Below are 23,102 nucleotides of genomic sequence, written 5' to 3'. Positions count from 1 at the left end.
GATCTCAAACCTCCCCCACCTTTACAAAGTATGCCACATGTGATTTATAGCTGTTTACCATCCAAAGATTTAAAGAAGTGGTTTGAAGCACCATGAAGTTGGCCATCATTGAGACAGACAGCATGACTTAAGAGCTGTAGCAATGGATCAGTAAGTACCATACCTCGTTCTGCCACTAACGTTGTTGGATCACTTTACATATTAGTTTGAACACATTTTGTTGTTACTATCTTCTGTCCTGTCTGGACGCCCGAATGCAAAACTGGGAAACTCCTCTGTTTCATCAAAACCGCTATCTCCCTAAACTGGCCTCTATTCAGTGATAGGATAATATATCGAGTATTAAATCTGTGCTATCAGCACATGCTGGCCTGCAATCAATGAAAATGTACTTGACCAACCACCAGATTTTAAAATTTACTATAATTCCTATTTTTATCACGTCATATATTTAAAAGTATCATGCAACAATGAGTTAGTTAACTGTTTTCAAAATAAGATAAATATTACTCCCATAACTTGTATGAGAGAATTCAGGAGGAAAAGGCTGAGCAACATACAGGGACTCATACAAGAACACATAATATTTCAGTACATAACCAGAAATAGAGCTTCTGATTCTTGTTCTACCTCAGACCACTCTTTTTTTTTTGGAGGCTATGGTACAATTTGAAGGTCTATCTTCTCACATCAACAGCTCTACTCATTTGCTGTAAAACTTATAACATGATGTACTAATTTCATGTGATACCTAACATGGAAAACAAGCATATCAGAAGTATGACAATGACTGGCATTACAGTATTTTAAGAAGAATGAATGTTTGTGTGCCTGTCAAAATGCCAAGCAGAAGTGCTAGCCCCTGCACACATCCATATATTGGGAATCAAACCAAGAATGCCAACACAAGCCAGATGCTGTTTTCTTTTACACACAAATATTTCTTCAAACATTGAGTTACTTTTGCTTTTTCAGAAAGGTAGCAAAATCTGTAATACTGAAGATTTAACTGTCTACTACGTTTACAACAGGCAGCTATATTCACCATTACTAATAGCTTTGCTATTATTTGCTTCAAAAAGGCTGCATAAATTACCTTAGTTGTGATTTGATTATGCTTCAAATTCTTCATCCACAATCTATTTTACACATTTTTTAGGCAGATCAATACATTGATTGTTAATGTGGTGATACTCATCTAATCATGCCACCTAACAAAGTATCTAAAATTCCACCTAAATTTCTTCCAAAGAAAAGGCAAAACAGCTAATTTAAACAGTTGTTTGCATGTTCAGTATTTATGACAGGAATCTTGCATGACTGGTTGACAGCAGTAAGTTAGAAGGTCTTAGCTCAGGTGATGCCAGCAGTGATGGATGGCCTTGAAGAAATTCTTGTTTGCCGATCAGATCTATCACTGAACAGAATGCAAAAGAGAGGATGAGGCTCGAACTAAATTCGTACTTCCATCTCTATGAAGAATGGGAGAGGAAGAAATATACCATATAGCATCATGAGCAGCTACTACAAAACTTGCCAAAGTGTTTTTTTACATAAAGTAAATTTGATGGCTTGGTATACTATCAATTTTCATTTGAAGCTACTCAAAGATTCAGTAGTTAAGTAGTCAGATTATGTAAGAAACCATCTTCGAACATTAAACTCGAGGAAGCAACAGCACAATCAATATTCTGTCCACAAGCAAGAGATTCCTTTCAAAACATCTGAAATTAAAAGAACTCAATGGCAGTCACGTGAGGCAAGAAGGACTTGTCTTCACTATTTACTGGATTATCACAAGTCTGCTAGGATAAAATACACTGTCTATTTTTCAAGTCTTGAAGGAGTTTATAGGTACGTCAATAAGTTACAGTTGATTTCTAATACAAAACTTAGTAATAAGCTTATTTTTAAAGAAGTTTTATTGACTTCTGCATACAGTTGCACTAAGCGGGGAACAAATGAGATTGTACTTTAGGCATATACACCTTTAAGTAGCTCCAGTTACTTTGAATGCATTGATGAACTTATGTAATTCACAGAATAAGCATGATTTGATTGTAACTAAGTAAATAAGTAATGGAACAGTTACACTGAATTGAACATCTATTCTTTTGTAAAAAAGTATATGGAAATGTATTAAGTGAGATGACTTCATCCACATAGACACTGAAATCACTGCACGTAAGAGAACAAGAGAGAGTTAGCATTTGCATCAGGCTCTCTGATAATACTAATTTAGAATCAGGAAAGTTATAACTATTTAAATATAGTAAATTTATATAGTAAATACAGTAATATAGTATAAGTTTACATAAACCATATATAGCAAATAAAAAATATATGTATTTAAATTTATAGAAGTAAATAAGAATATTATAGAAGTAAATATATTGTTACAAGAGGAACATAGTAATGGTGGGAACGGGAAGTAGCACGAAAAGATGAAGAAAATGTGAAGTCTAGCTATGAGCTGGAAAGAGGGCAAAGAAAGGTGGGAGAGGTGGTAGAAAATAAGAGCTCTCTCAGTTATCAAAAAAAAGCAAGTGATGAAAAAATAAAATGAGTAGAAGAAAAGTGGAGGAGAGGTTCTTGTTAAGAGGTATAGATGGGTGGCAAGCACCCAAAAGAACCAAACTGAATACAACACTACAGAAAATCTGAATTCCTGTACACGTCACTAAGTCTCTACCATCTGTCTACAGAATGCCCGAGAAGCAAATCTATGTACTTGGTTTCTGTTTACTGCATGACATACCCTGTTTGTTTTGTCCCTTTTGTTACACACTTTTAGAAGTAATGCAGCAATTAAAACCATAGGAGCAGAAAGTGTAACTAGAACTACACTCAGGAAATTCAAAGAACAGAGAAGTGTGATTTGACACACAAAGCAGCTCTTTGTGTTGCAGGAAAAAAATAAAGGGTAGCTTTAAAGTTGTGTACACTTATGTTAGAGATACCTTAATATCTAAGCAAAAAAATTATTCAAAATGAGGTAAGAAATAAAAAGAATTACCTTGAAAGGAAAACATATCAGAAAATGTATAAAGGCTGTGGTAGGAAGAGAAATTAAAGAGAAAGGGAAGTTGCTTGAAAACCTGCAGTTTTCTGGTTTATTCAACAATTACTAGTCTTCCTGCCAACAGTTTCTCACTTTAAATTAGTAAAACGTTAGTATTTTCTGCACCAAGATCTTGATGCATAGAGTCAAAGCTGTCTTTAGAACAAGTATTTTGAGCCCAGTGCTCTCTCAAATTTCCATGCTCCACGGAGAAGTAAAAACATTCTCTGGTGAAGATCTGTGCTAAGTAAGTTAGTTTATCCTTTGAAGATTTTCTTGATGTTCAGATTCTAAAATCATGTTAGAAATTAAGCATGCCACAGAGGAATGTATAATGTTACCAACATGATGTAGGTTATAAATGCCCACTAACTTAAACCACTGAGACTCAAATACCTGCATGGATTGTTATAAATCCACTGAGGAAGTTTAATAAATATGACTCAATTCACACTAGCATATTCTTCGTTAAAATAACAGAATATTCCAAGATGACTCTACTTACGTGAAGGCACAGAAGATAATAGAATTACCCAGCAACATAAAATAGCACACCATCCTAATTTCATGAAATAGATTATTCACATTATAATGAACACTGTTTCTCTACTACAGTATAGCTGGAACGATATTTTCTCAGCATCTCATTTTGTCCTCTGACTTAAACCTACAAGAGTTTTCCCCTTACTCCAGACAATCAAGAAAAGCTGACACCTATGGGCACAGATGAACGCAAAGTTACAGAAAGACAAACAAAAATAAAATTCTGCATTGACTTTACTCAGTTTAATTGCATATCATTCAACCCATCTTTTCTTGCAGCATTTCTAATGGCATAATATTTCTTTTGTTAATCCAAATCTTAGATGTTCTACTGGCTACAAAGCTGAGTGGGTTGTGCTGGTTATAAACAGCTGGTGCCACTAAGGGGGAAACATTGTCCAAAGACTGACAATTGCCCAAGTTTAAACTCTATTAAATCATTCCACATCGAACTAATGAGTCTGTTTCAGCTGTACCTCTCTCTCCTTACAGTACGGACATAATTATACCAATTGAGCACTCCATTTGTTGTTCTATGTTTTTATCATTTGTTTGGTTATTTTTTTCTCCCCCAATTATTAGAATATATATTTCTTTTTGCCCTGAACCAATGGGCTCTGGAATAGTTATTTACAAATCTCTTATGAATTTTCAGGAGACCCTCGTGAGCCAGTATTTTCATATGTTTGATAAATTCACGTCTCAGTTCTTCAGATTTTTCACCATCTTCATTCATGATTTTTAGAGTTTGTTCTGTCTTCAAAGGAATGTCAGTATTTAAAACATCCAAGAAAATGATCTCATTAGCTCAATTACTTCTTATTGACTTGATACGTCACCGCGCTTTAATGCAAAATCTGCCACCACAATTAATGGCTGCAATCAGGCATTCACTTTACATTAAGTATTCAAGGAAATTTTATGCATCTTACAGTAACTCAGTGGAGAAGTCTTGTCCCAATGGCACAAAAATCTGAAGTGTCAGAAATTGCTGGATCAGTCCCACTAGAAACAGGAAAAAAATAAAATACACGTGCTGTGTGCGTGCAGATGCACATTTCACCATCACGCATTTCAATTTTGTACCATGCAGCTATGCTCCTGCAACACTATTTCCCAAGGTTCACATAACATATGAACACAAGAAAAACCTGAAGAAAACCAATTCAAACTGCAATAAAAGTGTTGTTTTAAAAGTCCCATCTATGGCTTTCGTGGAATTCTCATGAAAATAAAAGGAACCTTTTTTTTTTAACTTACAATTCTACACTGTGTTCCAAGAGCATGTAGACACCAAATATCCCACAGGAATTATAAAATAAAGTAATACTTTCCTATCAAGATTATCGTATAGTCATATGAAACTCACACTCACGTTTGTGACCATGTACACCTTATTAAACAACTTCAAAAAAACCCTTGGGTAAAAATGCAGTCCAGATCATGACAACAATGCTCAGTGGAGGCTTCTGATTTTTAGAACAATAGCAAAGGAGCTTAACTGAGGGAACAAACACAAGACATCTTTTGGGATTCAGGTAGCTCCCTATCAAGGGAAAACAGATAGTACAAAGCTGTCTGAATTGAACCATATGTTGTTTTCTTAGTTATTCCATCAGGGAGGGTATGGGCTGCTCTTCATTGACATAAGAAGACTCAACAGCAACATTAGCTCCTCTTCTAAAGAATGCCAATTCAGAACTTCCTTCTTTTGTGGGTGAAATGACACTTTAAAATTTCAAATTATATTTGTATATATAATGTATTTTATTTCGGAAGAGTATTCAAAGATTACAGTACCACTGGGAGATTGCACACTTGACATAAATGAAATACTTGAGGTACATACACCTCAAGAGATGAAGAGACAGAGGGAGACAGAATGGTAACAGATGGAAATTTAACTGCAGTATTGCAGCACTAGCTAAAGTAAATTTAAAACCAAACTATTCTTAGTAGTGATAATCTATAACACTCATTCTTAATCCTCCTTTTAGGCTGTAATAGTTTATTGTAGCATTGGCAATAAACAAATTAAAGTTGGATTTCTCAGAAAGATACACTAGACTAATATTCATTATACTGAAAATAGCAGTAAATTTCTTTTATAAAAATCAGATTAATCTTCAAGGCCTCAGTGCATGACCAGACTATACAATGCCTTATTTTTTGTGTTTGTTTGGAAAAACTAATTTGTAACTATATACCCTGTATGAGAAATTGTAAAAAATGTAGAAGATTCCTGTTTCACTTGACTAAAATCACCATCTTGATTTTTCTTCAAAAGTAGTTAATTCTAAACCAGCTCAGTTTATTACTACAAGCCTTATAAAGTACAATACCCTGCAGTGGCGTTTAAGGCATAAGTTATGATGATTGCTATATGCCCCAAGAAACAGACTGCTTTGATTCTGGTTTATTCTGGTGCAAGTAATAGATAACCTGGGGAAAAACTCCATACTTCCCATCAATGACTGATTACATAAACGCAGCTGAAATTTGGGTATAGCTTCCTTGTACTGCTAGTGCTTATTTGATAAATAAAAGTAAAAATACTTTAAAAAGTAAAATGAGAAAGAGGACAGGAACCTATTTCACATTCTGTAATGCCAATAGAATTATTGACTTTAGTAAGTGCTGAATGGAGTCAGAAGTTATTTGCCACACATCAGTCTGTAGCAGGATCAGGTACAGAAGTGAACCTAGCAGCACTAGGACAATGTGTATTAACAAGGATCTTCCCTACAGCACTTACTTTAATATGGCATTTCTATACCTTTTACTTGTTTGTAACCGACCTGCTAAAAAGTTAATGAAAAACCACTTTGCTAATGCTGAATTATGCTCAAAGTAAGGGAGAAAAATGTAAGTTTTACATTCCAATATAAGACTGATTTAATAACCAGAACAACATCAGACATTTAATTCTTTGATACTTACAAGTTTGTCTGGTTTCCTTTGGTAGCTGCATTTTGTTGATTTGACTGCTTCCTTCAAGTACAAAAACAAAGCCTTTCACTTCTTTATCATATTCCTACAAAAAGGAACAACAACCAAACATAAGCATCCTGATAGGATTCTTCTCCTCACAACCAACCATGCTACTAACGTGCAAAGCTACTTTTTTTTAAATCACAAATGGCAGACGGCACTGCAAGTATGACAGTAGTTCATATATGATGGTAATAATATAATGCATAGAAATATGTCCTTTACTTTCACATTTTATGAACAAATAATGTTGACAAACAGGACTCATGATCCAATGGGCCTAACTCAATCCATTAGTTATTAGAATAGCGAAATTACTTTCTAAATATTTAAGACTGCAATAAGGCAGGCATAAAGAACTAATTTAAATAGTCATTTAGTCGTCAGTGACAGAACTGCAAGTGACAACTGCACTGTCAGGTCAAAGCCCTCATTACCTTCTAATTTTAAGCTTCATTCACATTTTTCTGTTTTATACTCTAGGTTTTATAAGTTTCTTTAAAAACTTACTTTCCATATAGCTGATGGACTGCCAAAAATCTTCCATTTTGCTCCTGGGTTCTTGCCTTGAGCACTGAATATTTCAACAAATGGGCCACCCTATGATAAAATGGTTTAAGGATACATCATCCAACCAAATGTTCAGCACTGAATCATCAATGGTCAAGATGAATACATAAGAACAATCCCTCCCCACATCAGGCTGTCACCACAGTCAGTATTACTGATCAGTCAGACAGCAGAATATTAATAACAGCTTCTAGACTACTATAATATAGCAATCCATATAGTAAATATTTGGCTTTACTAGAGGATCAGAACATAAAATTGAAGGAATACCATGGAATATTTTAAATTATTTTATTTATAATGTGATTCTCTAAAAAGCAAAATTATTGCAAAAATTCTAAAAACATGCAGGAGATTAGTAATTTATATTTGGACATGGTTTATTTCTACAACTCACCAAATGAAGTGAGTTTTAAAACATACTGCTAAAAAAATAAAAACTGTTGCAGATTGCATGTTTTGTCTGATTTCCTATGGAAATGAAGTTTACACAATCTGTCTACATATGTGAATATGTTTGGCTCTGTCTACATATGCGAGTATGTCAAAGACATTTTCCAGTAACTTTTCTACTAGTTACCAAATTCCAGCCTAATTTGACCAAACAGTCTGGGAAACTCACAAAAATCTACTATCTTTTCTGGGCCAGCTTAAGTGGCCTCGTAGTACATCTGATCCTACCAGTATCACCATAAAAAGGTAAGGGCTGTACTCATGCTGCAGCCTTCATGAGGCATCACAGAATTAATACTGGAAAAAGATTATGAATGCCCCTGCCAGGTGAAAACTCCTTACACAGAGCATGTGCCCTATTAGACATCAAAGAATCCAACCATAGGCTCTTGGGGAGGTAGGCTTTATCACCTCTGCTTAGGGAATTATTTGCTTCAATATTTTTCCCATTTGATGTCACATTTTTTGTGACATCTGATGTACTCAGCCTATAGTTTGATAAGCATTTTTTCAGCAGCATGGTTGACCTAATCAATCATTACAACTCCGCCGCTCCCTTCTCATTCCTAGTTGCCTGCACTCCTCAATTCTCTTTACGCTCAGCTGCCCAAACAATTGTACACAAGTCAGAGTGAGCAAGAGGGGTGAGCAGTCTTGCCAGCAAAATAAATGCTCTTCAAATTATGCTTTCAGAGAACATCAGCTCTGCACCATATATGAATTAGGTATTTTCCTCTGCCCACCCACACCTGGCAGCTTCCAGTCACATGGCTAACCGCAGTGACTAGACTTACTAAGTTCTAAGGAGATTCAAAATGGCATGCCATAAACTGCACTTGTAAAATATTTTTTTAAATTTATAATGGATAAAAAATTAAAAAATATGGCATACTATCAATTTGAAAGTTATCTGACATATTTAAGGACTACAGCATCAAGCTCTTGGAAAGTTAAAAAATATCCTTAACTGCCTAGTTGTAGGTGCTTGTAGCAAATCTTAACAAGTGGCTTTTTCTCCCATATTTACAAATACATTTTGTTAATACTGCAGCTCTTGAGGAGGCCCTGATTTGAGATTAAACTAACTGAACAGGACACGGAAAACTACCAGACATGACAGGAGAAAACACTGAACAAACACTGATGGGAGAAGATGACAAAAGTTACTTAGTGCCGTGAAGGATGGCTGGATCTCATGGGTGGCCAAGGGGGAGTTAAGCAAGAAACTGTCAAACTCCACAATCAATTGGAGGGGAGTATGGGGCATCCTTTGGGGAGCACAATCCTGCAAAGACAATAGCACCTAGGCAACAGTATCAGAAATACCGTATAAAGCTGAGATAGCCTAGGTAACAGCATCAGAAATAGCAATTTCAGGTACAGATGCGGCACATCTGGGACCAGCGATGATAAAGTAATTAGGGGTGGGTTACTTTCTTGGGAGGAGACTGGTGCAGAGAAAGGGAGGCAAAGCATGGTGAAAAGGAAGGCCAGGAGACAGTAAAAGGGATAATAAGGTTTGCGAATGATGCGACTAGTGTCACAACCCTGTGCCAGACCAAGAAAGTAAACCAACCTCCCTCTTCTGACTATACCTTAAGAGTTGCGTCTGCTTCCATGACTCGGTGGAGCAGATGGTGTGCCTTCCCTTGCCCACAAGGGTCAACAGACAAAAAGCCATTGGTAACACCATGTTGGTGCCCATTCTAGACCTGACAGCACCAGCAGCTACCCACTATTTCATAATATTTCTATAAAAATACTGAATAATGAAACATTCTAAAACATTTCTGTATCTGGACTTTTTGCCCCCCCAGAATAAGCCATTTTAATTGAGTTCTCTCAGAGATTAAATGAAAGAGGGTAAAAAATAAAACTATTTGTTTTACCTGATACAGATTTTTGAACATTTTCCAGCTTTCACAGGCAAAAAATAATTTCAGCTTCTCAATCAGTAAAGACACTTACAGATTACGCTGAAAAAAACCAAACAAAACACCTTATACAGGATTTGACAATAAAAAATCCTACAATGAAACCCCAACTATATTTTAAAAGATATGAATACTATTATGAAATACTTTCATGAGTACAGAATGTATATCAACTGCATCCAAGTGCTACCACAAAGGAATTAAGATCAAAAAAATATTAACATTGACGCTGTCTTGGAAAATGTTCTCTGCATGCATCAAGTACTCAGGGCTGCCTTTCCTTATATTCCAAGTAAAACTAGTTATGTTATGTCAGCCCTTATTTTTAACAAGGCTTTTTCATGCTTTAAAAATACTTGAAAATGATCTTTAATACAATTGTTTTTATTATTCTTTGTTATCGAGTGCCCACTGGAAAGCATTAGACTCCATGAAAGAGGAGCTTAACATTCAATATAGAAAAAGAGAAACATATGGAACAGCTGCAATAGAAACCACTCCATCTAGAGATATTTGGCAGAGACTTCTGAGACAAATTATCTTCTTTCACATTCAGCATTCTTCTTTGAAGATGATTAGTATAAGACTCAAACCAAGCACTTCAGTTATTTGAGGGCTGCTAAAGTCAATGTGAATTAAGAGATGTCTGCAGTTGGAGAATCAGAACAGCAGAAAGTGAAGGGACTGATAACTGGAAGCCTCCCACATGACTTTGATCAGGCTGAGTGTCTGCAGTTTCACCTGAAGTCAACAGAAAGTGAAGGGACCCTGAACACAAAAGGTAATTGTCAGTCTCCAAAGACAGGTAGAACCAGCCACAAGACACAACATGCACCTTCACTGTGAAAACTGGAAGTGCTCATCAACTCACAGAAAAATCCTGTCACAAGACTGTCCCCTGTTTATTTGATATACTTTGTTTGTATTCATTGCATCAGTTCAGGCACAGACCACTTAAAGAATTAAATTATTTTTAATTACTGGATTTTTTTTTTGAGCCTGAAGCCATTTTCTTAACAGACAGAAACAATATGCTGACCAGGAGAATATATCTTCTCATAAAGCTCTCACAACCAGAAAGTGACAAAGAGTTAAAAAAATTTTATAAAAAGATAAATGACTGCAAATGAACTAGAAATTCAGTGACAATATGCATGAGTTCATATGCAATGTACACATTTAAAGGATTAGAGCAGCATTCTATTTTCAAAAGTATATAATCATTCATTTAGGAAAATGTGATGAAATCTGTTGATATTTAACCACGATTACTTTCATCAGGAGCAATTATTTTAAGACTTAAGTTGTCTGTAAATAAAATAAAAAGGAAAAAAAATCAGATATTAGAAATTTATCTCACGGTATTGCCAGAAACAGTTAATTTTAAACTTTTCAATTATAAGGAAAATGAAATTTAGAAACCATAGCATTTGTAACAGGCCTATCAAAAAATATAATTAGTATTTTGATTGTACTTTAATACTGCCACTGCACATCTAACACACCAGTTGCATTATTCTGCATTCTAGACCATTTTCTATAAAAATTTCCCACTTGTTCAGTTGGCATAATTGTTTTTAAGAATGACTACATTAATAGCTATATTGAACTATTCTAAATCATGAACTAGACATTTTAGAAATGCCTTTTAAAGAAAGCACTTCTAAAGCAAGTGTACTATTACTTCCTTCTGTATATATTCGCTTTACATACAAAGCAATTGTTTTGGACATCACTGTTCATTCACTTTTTTTGCCTGCAGCCCTATCTTTGCTATTATCTACAGCTTTTAAACAAGCCAGAACTACTCAAAATTGCATGATTCATGTCATAGTGAGAAGTGGTGGCATTGTGGAACTTCTCAGAGTGACCTACTGTTTTCATTCACTTTGCCAGAGCTAGATGTGAAGGACCGGTAGTGAAAGAGAGGCAGAAGTCATGCCCTCCTACAGTACATATTTACAGTGAGTGTATTAATGTAACTCACATGGTGAGGCACTTGTCCTTCTAGGACTAAGGATTTCACCATCCCCCAGGTTTTATTTATTATTAAGTGAATGAGGTGTAAAGGAAGACACTGCTTTTTCCTTGGAGCAAAGCCCTTTCACTTACTTTTGCTTTAAAAATCAGTTCCAGATCTGCCAAGCATCATGCACCTAACACAACCCTCACATACTTCACAGTTCTGTTATGCCTTATTACATCTCACGGAAAAGTATTAAACCTAAATAAATGTGAGGGATCCTGATACAAAGAGTCACTCTATGAAAAGCACAAAGTTCTGAGATTGAAAAGAATAACTTGTCTCTTTCAGAGACTACTACTAATATTCTGGTCAGAAGTCTTCTGCTGACTACAATCATACTACATATTTTGGAACAAACATTTAGTGTGTAGTATGTAGAGGCCAAGTTTCATCTTCATTACCATACCATCTTTCAGCATGCAAAGGCTAAAGCTACTTAGCAAAGCGGACAGCTACAGTATTTGCAGACACTGCTGTAGTCAGAATTACACATAAGACATAGAAAGTAATACTTCGTTTTCTGCACTGTTTTCTCATAAAGTATACCTGGCTTTCATAAGAGCCAGTCCACTAATGGCAAATCACACAGGGTTTTGAAGGAATATGCAAACAGCTCTGCATACAGTGCAAGTGGAAGCCATCTTGATATATTAACTTGGGTTCAATACTGTGCTAATACACTTCGCGTCTCAGCAGTGCTTATTAGCTTTGACTTGACATCCCTAATTTATCTCTACACTGTATTGTATGGAAATAGTTCTCAGCTGGCTCTGAGCAAAAAAAGAACACACTTGCACTGGTAAAACACCATAAAGACACACACCTATATCACACAAAAAACTTCTGCTACTAATTAATTCTTAAATTTAGGTGGAGGAAGGATGTGCCTGAACTGAAAAGTGCTCATTCAAATTATATGCTTGAGATAGAAAAGATGATCAAATAATTAAAGACTTTCATAATGGATCACAGAAAGGGTAGAAACATATATATGAAGAGATAACATCTAGGAAGTACATGGTAGTAAAAAGAAATACAAAAACTGTGGGATGATGAACACTTACTGAAGGACTAGAAATCTCATACCATCACTAGAAATCTTCAAATTTCAAATTGTCAAATAAAGTCCACTCTTATAATGTGGCTTAAAATTTGTCACCAATGCAGTTGCTTTTTAAACTGACATACATATGGGCATGCTAGGTTATTTACTAATTTGCAGAACATATTTTATACAAACTCAGAAAACTGACGACCCTTGTAAGTATCAAATTCATAACACGATGTCTCTTCTTAACTTTAGTGAAAGGTAAACTAGACAGAAAGTTTGTAAGCATTTGTGTTGGGACAAATCATTCATACCACAAAGCTGATTACTGTAAACACATCAGTAAAATGTCAGTTTGTTTTTCATAAAGGCAAAAAATACTGCAAGTGACACTGCAACACATATATTGCTCATATATTGCTTACTTGTAACTTCCCAATTTCCATTAAGTTACTACAAATGAAGACTAGAAATTACCTTTGCTATTAAGATCGGTAGCTACTAAAAACATTAAATGAATGACATATTTGTCATGTAATTACTGAGATGCTTTCTTTATGCATCAAGTATTGTTGTCTTTAGTTATAGTAACCTATGCTTAAAAACAAGAGAGAGAAAGGTCTGGAAAATTGATAGTTGTAGTATTTTTCCCCTTTTCATCTTTCCTCCTCATAGCCTCTCCAGAAATTCTAAAGATCAAGAGTGCTTAAAATCCAAAGGAACTATTTTAGAAAAATCAACAGCATCTTGAAATATAAGTCCTCATTTTTTTGCAAATTTGTCAAATAAATAGATATTTTATGACATCTTTATAGAATGCCGTAAAGTAGCAGTTCTCTCATTTTTCAGCCACAAACATTTTTTTTTTATTGTCCTGAACCATGTACTTCAATACATCTGTCCAACTGGAAATACAGGCTTAAAGTGTCAGTCAATGACAAACCATCAAGAATATAGTTTATAAAGTTAAGCAACAATGAAAGATATTTATCTTTGGAAGAACAGATTCCTATCAGGATTTACCTTGCGAGGTCTTGATTTGTGCACTGACTTTGATCATTAGTTTCACAAAGTAGCAGCAGTCCAAAGAGCCCCTCTAATCTTTCCATTCACACAAACCACTTAGGACCCTGCAAAAATATCTCCATTCTATGACACCTTCTTATGTATATTTTTTCTTCAAACTGGAATGTTTCACATTCAAATATTTCAATAATATTTTGTGTTTATGTAGCCCCACGATTCAAACAATTGGTCCCTAGTAAGTTACAAGCAAAAGAGTATTTCACAGTCAATGCAAAACAGACTTTCATGCTTCTTTAAATTACTTAATCCTAAGCACTGTTCTAACCCAAGGGAGACAGGGATGGACAGACTCACCTAGTCCTAAAATCCTTCATAGTCAGCGTTAGTCCCTTGACTTAAAAGGGACTATTTACACAAGCATATGAATACGTTTTTCTGATCAACATCCTGGTGTTGAAAGAGCTGTTTATTTAAGATTTTCTATTCCAAAGTCAAAAGTGTGAAGCAAAATAAAATGAATTTGCACCTACTACTAATTTGCATTGAAAAATGACACAAATACACTATTTTTGGCAGGGAACATAGGCTTAGACCCAAGACTGTTAATACATATAACTCACCATCACGGGCCCAAAGCCAGTGCTGATTTATGGTAGGCTGGGACACAGCAGGGAAAGCAGTTCATCACTGGTGAAGGGTTTTAGTATCTTCCAGACAAATGAATTCCACATATTGAATATTTAAAGCTGGGTTTGTAACACTGCTATATATTTTCTCAAAATACAAGTTAACATAATAAATAGTCAGAAAGACCATTAATAAACTACACAAAGACTACTAATGTTCCTACATGAAAAGCAGCACAGCCAGCCTTTACACACAACTTTAATTAAGAAGAATAAAAAAATTAAAGTCAAGCTTTTCACTTTTATGAAAATTCGACACTTTTATAAAAAACGTTTTGACACAAGGCCCACGATTCAAGCACCAGCATCCCCGCAGACCCGTTTCCCTGCGCCACTACAGCGGCAACGCCGTGTCCCCCAGCGCCGTGCCGCTTCCCCCGCCCCTCCGCCGCCGGGGCTGGCCTGGCCGCCGGGGCCCTCCCGCTCCGCCACGTCCCCACGGCTCGCCACAGCGGACCGGGGCCGCTCCGCCCGGGGAGCTCAGGCCCCCGCCGGGTCTCACCTGGGCGAGGGTGGCTGGGGACGAGGCCGCACCTCCGGAGGGGGCGGGCCCAGGGCTCGCTGTGAGGCGAGGGGGAAGTGGGGGCGGGCGGCGGGAACCGTTTAAAATGGCGGCGCGCGGGGCGTGGCTCGATCGCTCAATGATGGCGGGCGGCCGTTACCTGCGCGTAGCCGCGCCCTCGTCCGTCAGTTCGGGTTCCATCGTCGTCGGCTCTTCAGAGGATGAGGCGTGTACTGGTCTCCTGGCGGTGGCCGGGCTGCCTGCGGGCCACTAAGTGAATAAAATGTGGCCAAAGCTGGCACAGAAGGCTGTGCTGGCCCCCTCACAGGGTGTCCCTCAGGGCACTCAAGGCGGAGGGTAGCCATGTGAAATGCCACTGTGTCACCCAGGGCCTGTGGAGGTGTTTCAAGTGCAAATGTTGCCGAAAACTCAACTCCTGAAACACGTTTGCCATTTACTCTTTAAGGCTTCATTGTGTAAAGTGTTTTTTTGAGAAGGATGTAGGAAGCTATGAGCCAGAGCAGCCACAGCCAACTCCTTGGTTTTTAAGGAATTAGAATGGACTTGCAGATCTGGCATTTTTCTCTAAGAAAAGGAAATGAGAAGGGCGGCCCCATTAGTTTAACATCCCTGTCAAGAATAAGCAAATGCCTCCTGATGGCTTCAGAAACCTCTGGGAAGGTCACGGGGAACCAATTTGATCCTGGTTTTTATAGTGAGATATTAGTCAAACGAGATCTTTGCTTGCCGTGACGGCTTTTTTGATCACAGCATTTCTTTGTGAAACTTTGTAGCCTTTTCACAAAAAAGTAATGGAATACCGTTTCCTTCTTCAAAGTGCGTCTTAATGTTTCTACAAAGAACAATTATTAAGAACCCCGTAACCCATCACAGCGTGGTGACATACATGAACTGAAAGTGCTGAGCCATCGATGGGTCCTGCCATGTCTCGGCCCACCATCGCCCTGTTTACCTTCCTTGCTTTTGCTCCTGAAAGGTACTGTCCTGGTTTTGCCAAGGAAGAGAATGAGTTAAATCAATTACAAGATGTATTTAGCTTTCTCATTTTACCTTGGGATTTTCAAAGAAATCACATCCAGTGTAGTTTTATCATACACTGGATTACACTGATTAGAGTTCTTGGGTACTGGAGATAAGGAAAACAATAATACTAAAACTGAGCTACAGGTTATTAAATAAAAACAGTTAAAAGAACAAGGACAAAAGAGACATGATAGCAGAAGAAAGGTTAAAAAGCTATTGGGGAGTTCTGTAGCCAACAGAAACTACATAGTTCATTATGTACGGTTTAACTTGAAGTCATCTTGAAATTCGTTACACATAACTCTGTATCTAAAAAGCCCAAATCCTTTGTGCCAGGAGTTATGCTAAGGCCTGAGGAGTTAAGAAATTCCAGTTAAAAACTGAGATTCAGGCTGAAGAGCCTAAAGTTATAAAAGTATATGAAGCATCCAGCTGTGAGTGTAACGTGTGGAAGCAGCTACCTGCCTGCCCAGGGCAAAACTGGGCCGCACAAGTCACCTTTGCCAGCTGCCAGAGAAAACTGGTTTTAGACACAGTGTGAGGGGAAATTTTTTTCCTCTGTTTCTTCCAGTTTTACAGAAAAAAACATATCATTTGTTGTAGACACTATGACTCAAAAATCACAGGTAATGTAAAACTAGCAAGGAACCTTGTGTTGTTAATTTTGGCCCATCTATGGCCTGAGCCTGTCGTACTTCCAAGGTCTGGCTTGGAATTATGGTAATGTGGGAAACACTATAAAAGTAATGATCAGACAATCAAGATGTTTGTTTACTCACTTCTTCAAGGTTGTATCTGTGTATCAGCTGCTATTGGTACCTGAGCTGCTGGGTTACGTATTTTTCTTTGCCTAAACATTTTAGGCCGCTGCGCAGTGTACATCTACTAAAGCCCTGGAAAGGTATGATGAGTGTTCAGCAAGCGCTTGGGTAATAATTTGGGGAAACTGTGAGAACTCATATACGTTTATCTTCTAATACAACCCTTCTATGTTCTGAACTTAACCCCTTACATGTTACAACATATTTCAGTGAAGAGATTTTTACTTTATCTTGGAGTAGGAAATTGGAACATATGGACATCCCTTCTTCTCATAAATGCCCTAAGCACAAGGTGTGGTTAGGTCTCCTGTCTTAAATTAAAATACCAAGATGTTAGTAGTGTCATGCTGGGAACTGAATTGATTTAATTTAGGCGAGTATTCAATGTGCACTAGATATTTGATGTGTGATATTAAACCCAGCCATTTTTAAAGGACCCCCACCGACATAGTTTGGGTTTATATTCATAGGAATAGTACTGTAATTTCCTTCATCCATTCCTGACTTTACCTTATTGCATACCATTGCTCACACTTGGAGCAGCCTGCCAGTTGATATATGGCAAGTGGCCTCCCTTCCCTCCTGTGTAAAGCTCCATTTCAGCTCTAATGACCATTTGCCAGTCTGTTCTGTGTTGTATTGTTCTGAATTGGTTTGGTTTATGCCTTTTTAGACTGTTAGTTCATGTAGTCTGGAAATCTCTTGTCTTTCTAGTTCAGATTGTATTTTGTAAAATGCCATGTTATGAGAGCTATATAAATTACAAATACTAGTTAAGCTAAGAAAGAAGACACCCAGGCATCCTATGAAATTTTCTGTAGATCCTTCTTGCCGTTCTTGACTTACAGGAAGGGAGATGTGGTGTGCCGTGCTGCCTGCTTAGCCTTCACTTGGTAACAGCTGCCATGGAGCTGAGGCATATTTGCCCCAGTGCCAGGCCGATCTTCATTTCTTTGAGCATTCCTCCTCAGCCAGTGACCTTCCTATGAGCGTGTTTGCCAAGATTATGTCATGCAGGGTAATTTAACTGCGTGGTCACCATTGTATCCACTACTGTTTGTGGATCTCTGAAAATTTCCCAGCAGAATGCTTCCTCCTTCAGCTATGTACATGAACTCTGAATTTTGTCTCATTTTTATTTGTACCTTGGTCTTCTGATACAAATACTGTTCAAATAAATAAAATAGTGGAATTCATTAGTTATTCTGGCTGTCTCTATTTGATCTTCTAGAGTAGAGTAATTTCTCTGAGAGATGCGTATAATCTCTCCATCAACTTAAGACTTTTTTTTCAGAAGGATGGAGTAACACCTTCAATTCAGGAAACACAGCCATTTGGAGAAGACAGTTCTTGAGTAAGTATGTTAAAATTGAGAATCAGTTCACAACCTATTTTCCTAAGCCCCACAAATACTTCATCAATAGAGATTCTGTAAGAATCCTTATTTGAGGATTGTGCATAGTTATGAAAAAAACATAGTTGGGCCAATTTCTCTGGTGTGTACTCCCAAGACTTTCATCAAGTTTCCTCTCACTGTTATGCAGTCTTGTTGCTCAGACTTGGAAGGGGACTCCAGGGAGGGTCATGGTCAAAGGGACTGTTAAGGGGCTGGACGCAGCTGCAGTAGGGATGGGAAAGCTATGGAGGCATTCCTTCCACATCTGTCTTTTCTTTTCACCACACTGGACAGTGCTGAGATGAGAGCAAAGACATTAGTATCCCACTATCACCAGACTAATTCTGTTCATGAAGCGTGCAAAAAATAATATTCTTTCTGTGAAATAAATGCGCTGCACCACTCCAGAAAGCATTGAGTGCTCAGGCAGTAATACTTGAAAATGGAAAATTGGCTACTTATGTCTTGTCAGGCTTTATAGGAATCTACCCATGTGATCAGTTGGCCAAATTTTGGTTCAGAGCAGGTATTTAAATCCTGAAAATAATGAAAATGTATTTAATGAGAATGTCTAACTAGTTAGCCAGCTTTCTTGAATGTAGAAAGACAACCAGCACAGAGCTAAAAAGAGTATTAACTTGTTCCTCTTTTTGCTTTGTTTGGTTCAATACGGGGCAACTGGTATCTGTTTACAGATAAAATAAATATGGTAACATCTGAAAAAAGGCAGTAAATTTCTTTAACTGAAAGAGCCATCAGCTTTTTGCAGTATATGTGCTAATTCCCTTCATTCCTTCAGAGTAGTTCATTAAAGTTCATTTCAATAACAATGAAAGTGCACAGGAAAAGTAAAAACCTGCCAGGGTTTGCTATAGTATTGAAGCAATCTGTGCTTAAGTTTGGCAAGTTATATTAAAGTGAAAAAAGTTCTCTTTGCACCTGCTATTGTGCTTTATAGTAGTTGTAGTCTTCAAACACCCGAAACTATACCGATCTATTGGTTGTTTTGTTTCAGCTTTACAGTGGAGAAGGAGATTTTGTGTAATGTCTTTTATAGTTTGTTCATGGTTCTTTGATTCAGAGAATTTTTGAAAAGGATTAAAGAAAAACAGCCTCTGGATGACCGGTGGGAACTTTAAATAGCATAGCCACTCTTCTCTGTCCAGTAAAGCCATTAAATGATAAACTATTGATTTTTATAATACAAGTTGCCAATGATTTCTTAAGAAATCATTCTACTTTTTCTGTATTATGCACTCAGCACATTATCTATTGTAAATCGGACGATAGTGTTCTCACTCTGGAATGAAACCATCTTCATGCTAGTCTCAGAATGAAACCATCTTCACACTAGTCTCAGTACTGCAGAGGATTTCGCCTCTGAAATGAATTGATGGCCTTTATCAGTTTGATTGTGATGTATATGTATACAATAAAATTTTAACCACTGTAATTTGCTATTATTGGGACATTCTTAAGGCAGGTAGTTTATCATGCCTGAAAAGTTTTAGTAACTTGCATAGACAAGAATAAAAATTGCAATTTCACAAGCAGCCTCATGATTCAGGGTTAAAATGGATGGCTATCTGAACTCAGAGGAATTTCTTCATCTTTCCATCACACAGATTGTACAATGAAGGAGAATGCCATAGAGTATTTCCTCTGAAGTAGCATGAAGTATTAGAAGGCAAGATATTGGTTGTGATGGGTCAAAATGGTCTCTTCTATTCTGACATTTCCTGTGTTCTTTTGTGCTGAGACAGGATAAACAGAGCCTTTATTCGTTCTGATTACTGTGGGGTTTTTTTTTCTTTCTTTCCACTTTTTATTTCATTTTTACTGACAAGATAGAAAAAGAAGTCAATATGTAGTTTGACGTTGCTCATCCAGCTTGTCAGATTTTTGTTTAGTGTTTTGATACTGTTTTTTCATTTATTTATTGTTCACGTTGTTAGTGTTTAAGGTTTCTCACAGTATGCATTGTATATAAATGCCTCTGTTGTGATATCCTTAAATTAATCTTTTTTAATTAATGTTGGGTTTTGCAGAAATACAAGTACTTTCAAATAAAACTCTTTGCACATTTGGAATACAGCTAAACCTACAAACCCAAATACAAATTTCAAGAAACGAAGAGCATCTGCAGTTTTCAATGATTTCCTCTGGGCTGAGGCATTGGATTCCATACAGAGTTCTCCATTTTGGCTTTATGAAATTGTTCTGTGAACAGAAGTCTTCACAAAGACAAATTTCATGCAGGTTCGTGCCCTAAGTTCCTGTAGTCTAACAACCTCAACTTCCTTGGTCTCTTGTGACTCCCTTAGAACAACAACCCCACTTGTCTTTCCTTTTTCTTCTATAATATTTTCACATTCCTACATCTCTTGTCCTTTATCCTGTATCTCGGCCAGTTTCTGTTTTCCTAAAACTCTTCTTCCCCCAGTGCAGAGCTCCCAGATGTCCTAAGTCCTCTATGTGCTTTTTCTGCTCAGCAGCCAGAAAAGAAGGTATGTGCTGTGGTTTGTCCAACGCAGTCGATGTGCTGAGTGGACAGCCAGTAAGTGTATATTAGCCTGGCCGCTGCCAAAGAAAATGAATAGTGGCTTAATTCTTCCCACCTTTCACTAATGGCAGCATTAATAACATCTGTTCTCCACCCTGCTGTTGATTTTCATAAAACTTGCAGAAACTTAATATCTTAGGGTATTCCATATGAAATAAGGCTAAAAAATGTCACAAATTTTGAGAGGAAGACTTTGAGTACTTGCAGGGAGTACTTAACCTAATAATGTCTTATGTTTCTATGTAGTACAGTATATTCTGGAAGTTGACTGACTCTGGCCTTTTGTTCATGTCTTTGACCTGAAATATAAATCAATACTTACTGTGTTATGACTGAGTAGTTGGTTATCCAAAACCCCAACATGGGTAAGATTAAAGTTGTGTTCCTCTTTCAGATACAGTCAGCTCCATCTTTTGTTGTAAGCAGAGTAGAAAGGACAGGGACCATGTCTTAGACAATTTCTTACTAGATTTGTTTTAAACAAGTTAAACAAATGTTTCTATACATTTCTAAGAGGGAGCTGACAAATTCTTTTGTCATGAGGAGGGCATGAACAAACCCAAACCTGCTGAAATGAATGTGATATGCCTTTTATAAGTTTATATGCTCGCTTGCAGAGACTTTGTAGTAGGCAATGTGACATAAATACATTGCTCCCTTCCAAAGCGTGAATTCTGTATGACTTCAACTGATTCCTTTCAAAGAAAAAAAGCAGCATAACTTGAATTACTCTAACTTTCATTTTAAATTAAAGAACTAATTGCTGTGGGTTACCTGTGGAGGAGCAGCCTCATAGAGGATAGTTTGTGGAGAGGTACATTTGTTTGCTTCTTACCAGTATGCATTTTTAAGGTGAAAGCACACGATGCTTTTGTGTGCGCTGATGATTTGAGCTTTCATAGAGTTTTAGCAGAACTCTGCTAATATAGTTTGTATGCTTTCATCATTAGGCGTTATGAATAAAGCCAAATGCATGGTAACTGTAGACAAATAGGCTTTAGGGAATTGCTAAAATAGGAAAAGTTTTTCAGTCTCTTCTGTTGTGTTACCCCTGGATTGTGTAGAAGCTTGGGATACAGACCAGAGTGATTTTAGAGATGGAGCATCTTCTCAGCTCAGGGGGCTGAGCCACAGCGCAGAAGACTTTGAGATGCTGTATACAGTAATACTACATTTCATTATCACCTTCTTCCTCCGGATTTCCAAATTCTTCCCAAGAAGATAGATCCCAAAGAAATGACTGTACCTAGGACAAATCAAACTGGCATAGTTCACAGGAGTCCTGCACACCAGCGACATCATGATGATGTGAAACTCTTGTGTTTATTGTCTCAATTCTTCATGAATGTCATTATGAACCTGGGAAAAGAGATCATGTTTTTACCTTGTCCCTTCCCTGACTGAACTTTTTGTTCTTTTCGGAGCTTACCGCTAAAGATGTAATTTTCTGACTACTACAGAATATGCTGCACCTTGATACAATGTGAATCTAAAGACAGGGAAGATGGGGAGGTTCTCTGCCCCTGGGTAGCTGCTGAGATAAATAGGGTTACTCAGGTCCAAGTGATGATGGAATTTGGTTTAGCTCGGCAGTGGCAAACATTGGCACTGATGTCACATTTGCCACTAATAGAGGTTTGGATTATGAGCAATGAAGGTGAACTGGGCTGGATAAAAAATATAGCACCTGGCATTTTCGCAAACAATCTTTCAGCAACTTGTCTTTTTGGCCACTGCTCAGCACTGATTTGATGGAATACATTGAAGATAAATCCATGGGGACATCTTTGATAAGATAACTCATTTTCTATATAACAAAATTCAATTGGACTCCTCTAGCTGGACTGTAGTTGTGTATGTGATTTGGCATCTCTTAGGGAAATTAGAGATAATGTTCATCAGAAAGAAAGTTGCAAAGTGAGTGAAGAATGATGTAAAGGTCTGAGAACTACAGGAGACACTGGGAAGTTTTAGTTGAAGGGGGAGGTTACAGGACATTTTTTAAGGATTGATCTTCTGACTAATATTTTTTTGTATTTTTGTTAATATCATTGTCCCAAAAAGGAAATATGTACTTGTAAAATATACAGATGACAGAACTCTGAATAGCAGCAGCCTGTCAGATGATAGGAAGAACTGGATGAACTTAGGGCCTGGAGTAGTCCAAATCAAATGAAATTCACTGCTATGTGGTGCAAGGTCATGCATTTGGAGACTAATAAGTTGCAAGCTCATGTATGGGAAATGACTGAGGAAGCAAAAGAAGTGCTGAAGCTAAAGAGCAATGTTGGCAAAAGGACAAATGAGTATAAAGCAATCATGAATACAATTAAATTTGGAAACTAGAAGGACATTTTTAGTTGTCGATGAACTAAAATTCTGGAACAGCTTTCCCGTGAGAGATGTGGGGGCAAAAATAATTCTAATGCCTTTTAAGA

General features: G+C 37.2%; 1 protein-coding gene across 4 annotated transcripts in view; it reads right to left on the bottom strand.

Annotated features, from left to right (window-relative positions):
* CFAP20DC (CFAP20 domain containing) overlaps positions 1-14,865 on the bottom strand; it is an 89,759-nt gene extending 74,894 nt beyond the window's left edge. For 3 of the 4 annotated variants that reach the window (XM_050904945.1, XM_050904947.1, XM_050904948.1), the window contains exons 1-5: positions 14,273-14,351; positions 9,508-9,594; positions 7,106-7,195; positions 6,545-6,638; positions 4,537-4,609 (exon numbers count right to left, since the gene is read on the bottom strand). In XM_050904945.1, the coding sequence (XP_050760902.1) occupies positions 4,537-4,609; positions 6,545-6,638; positions 7,106-7,195; positions 9,508-9,528 (278 nt within the window). In that variant the 5' untranslated portion in view covers positions 9,529-9,594; positions 14,273-14,351. Of the gene's footprint in view, positions 1-4,536; positions 4,610-6,544; positions 6,639-7,105; positions 7,196-9,507; positions 9,595-14,272; positions 14,352-14,840 lie in introns of those variants that run through there. The other variant, XM_050904946.1, reaches the window with a different exon arrangement.
* Between the last annotated feature and the right edge of the window lie 8,237 nt (positions 14,866-23,102).

The sequence above is a fragment of the Gymnogyps californianus genome, chromosome 13 (assembly GCF_018139145.2).
Source record: "Gymnogyps californianus isolate 813 chromosome 13, ASM1813914v2, whole genome shotgun sequence".
Taxonomy (NCBI): domain Eukaryota; kingdom Metazoa; phylum Chordata; class Aves; order Accipitriformes; family Cathartidae; genus Gymnogyps; species Gymnogyps californianus.
Note: the sequence above shows the minus strand (reverse complement) of the source record. Positions and strands in the feature narration are given on the sequence as shown.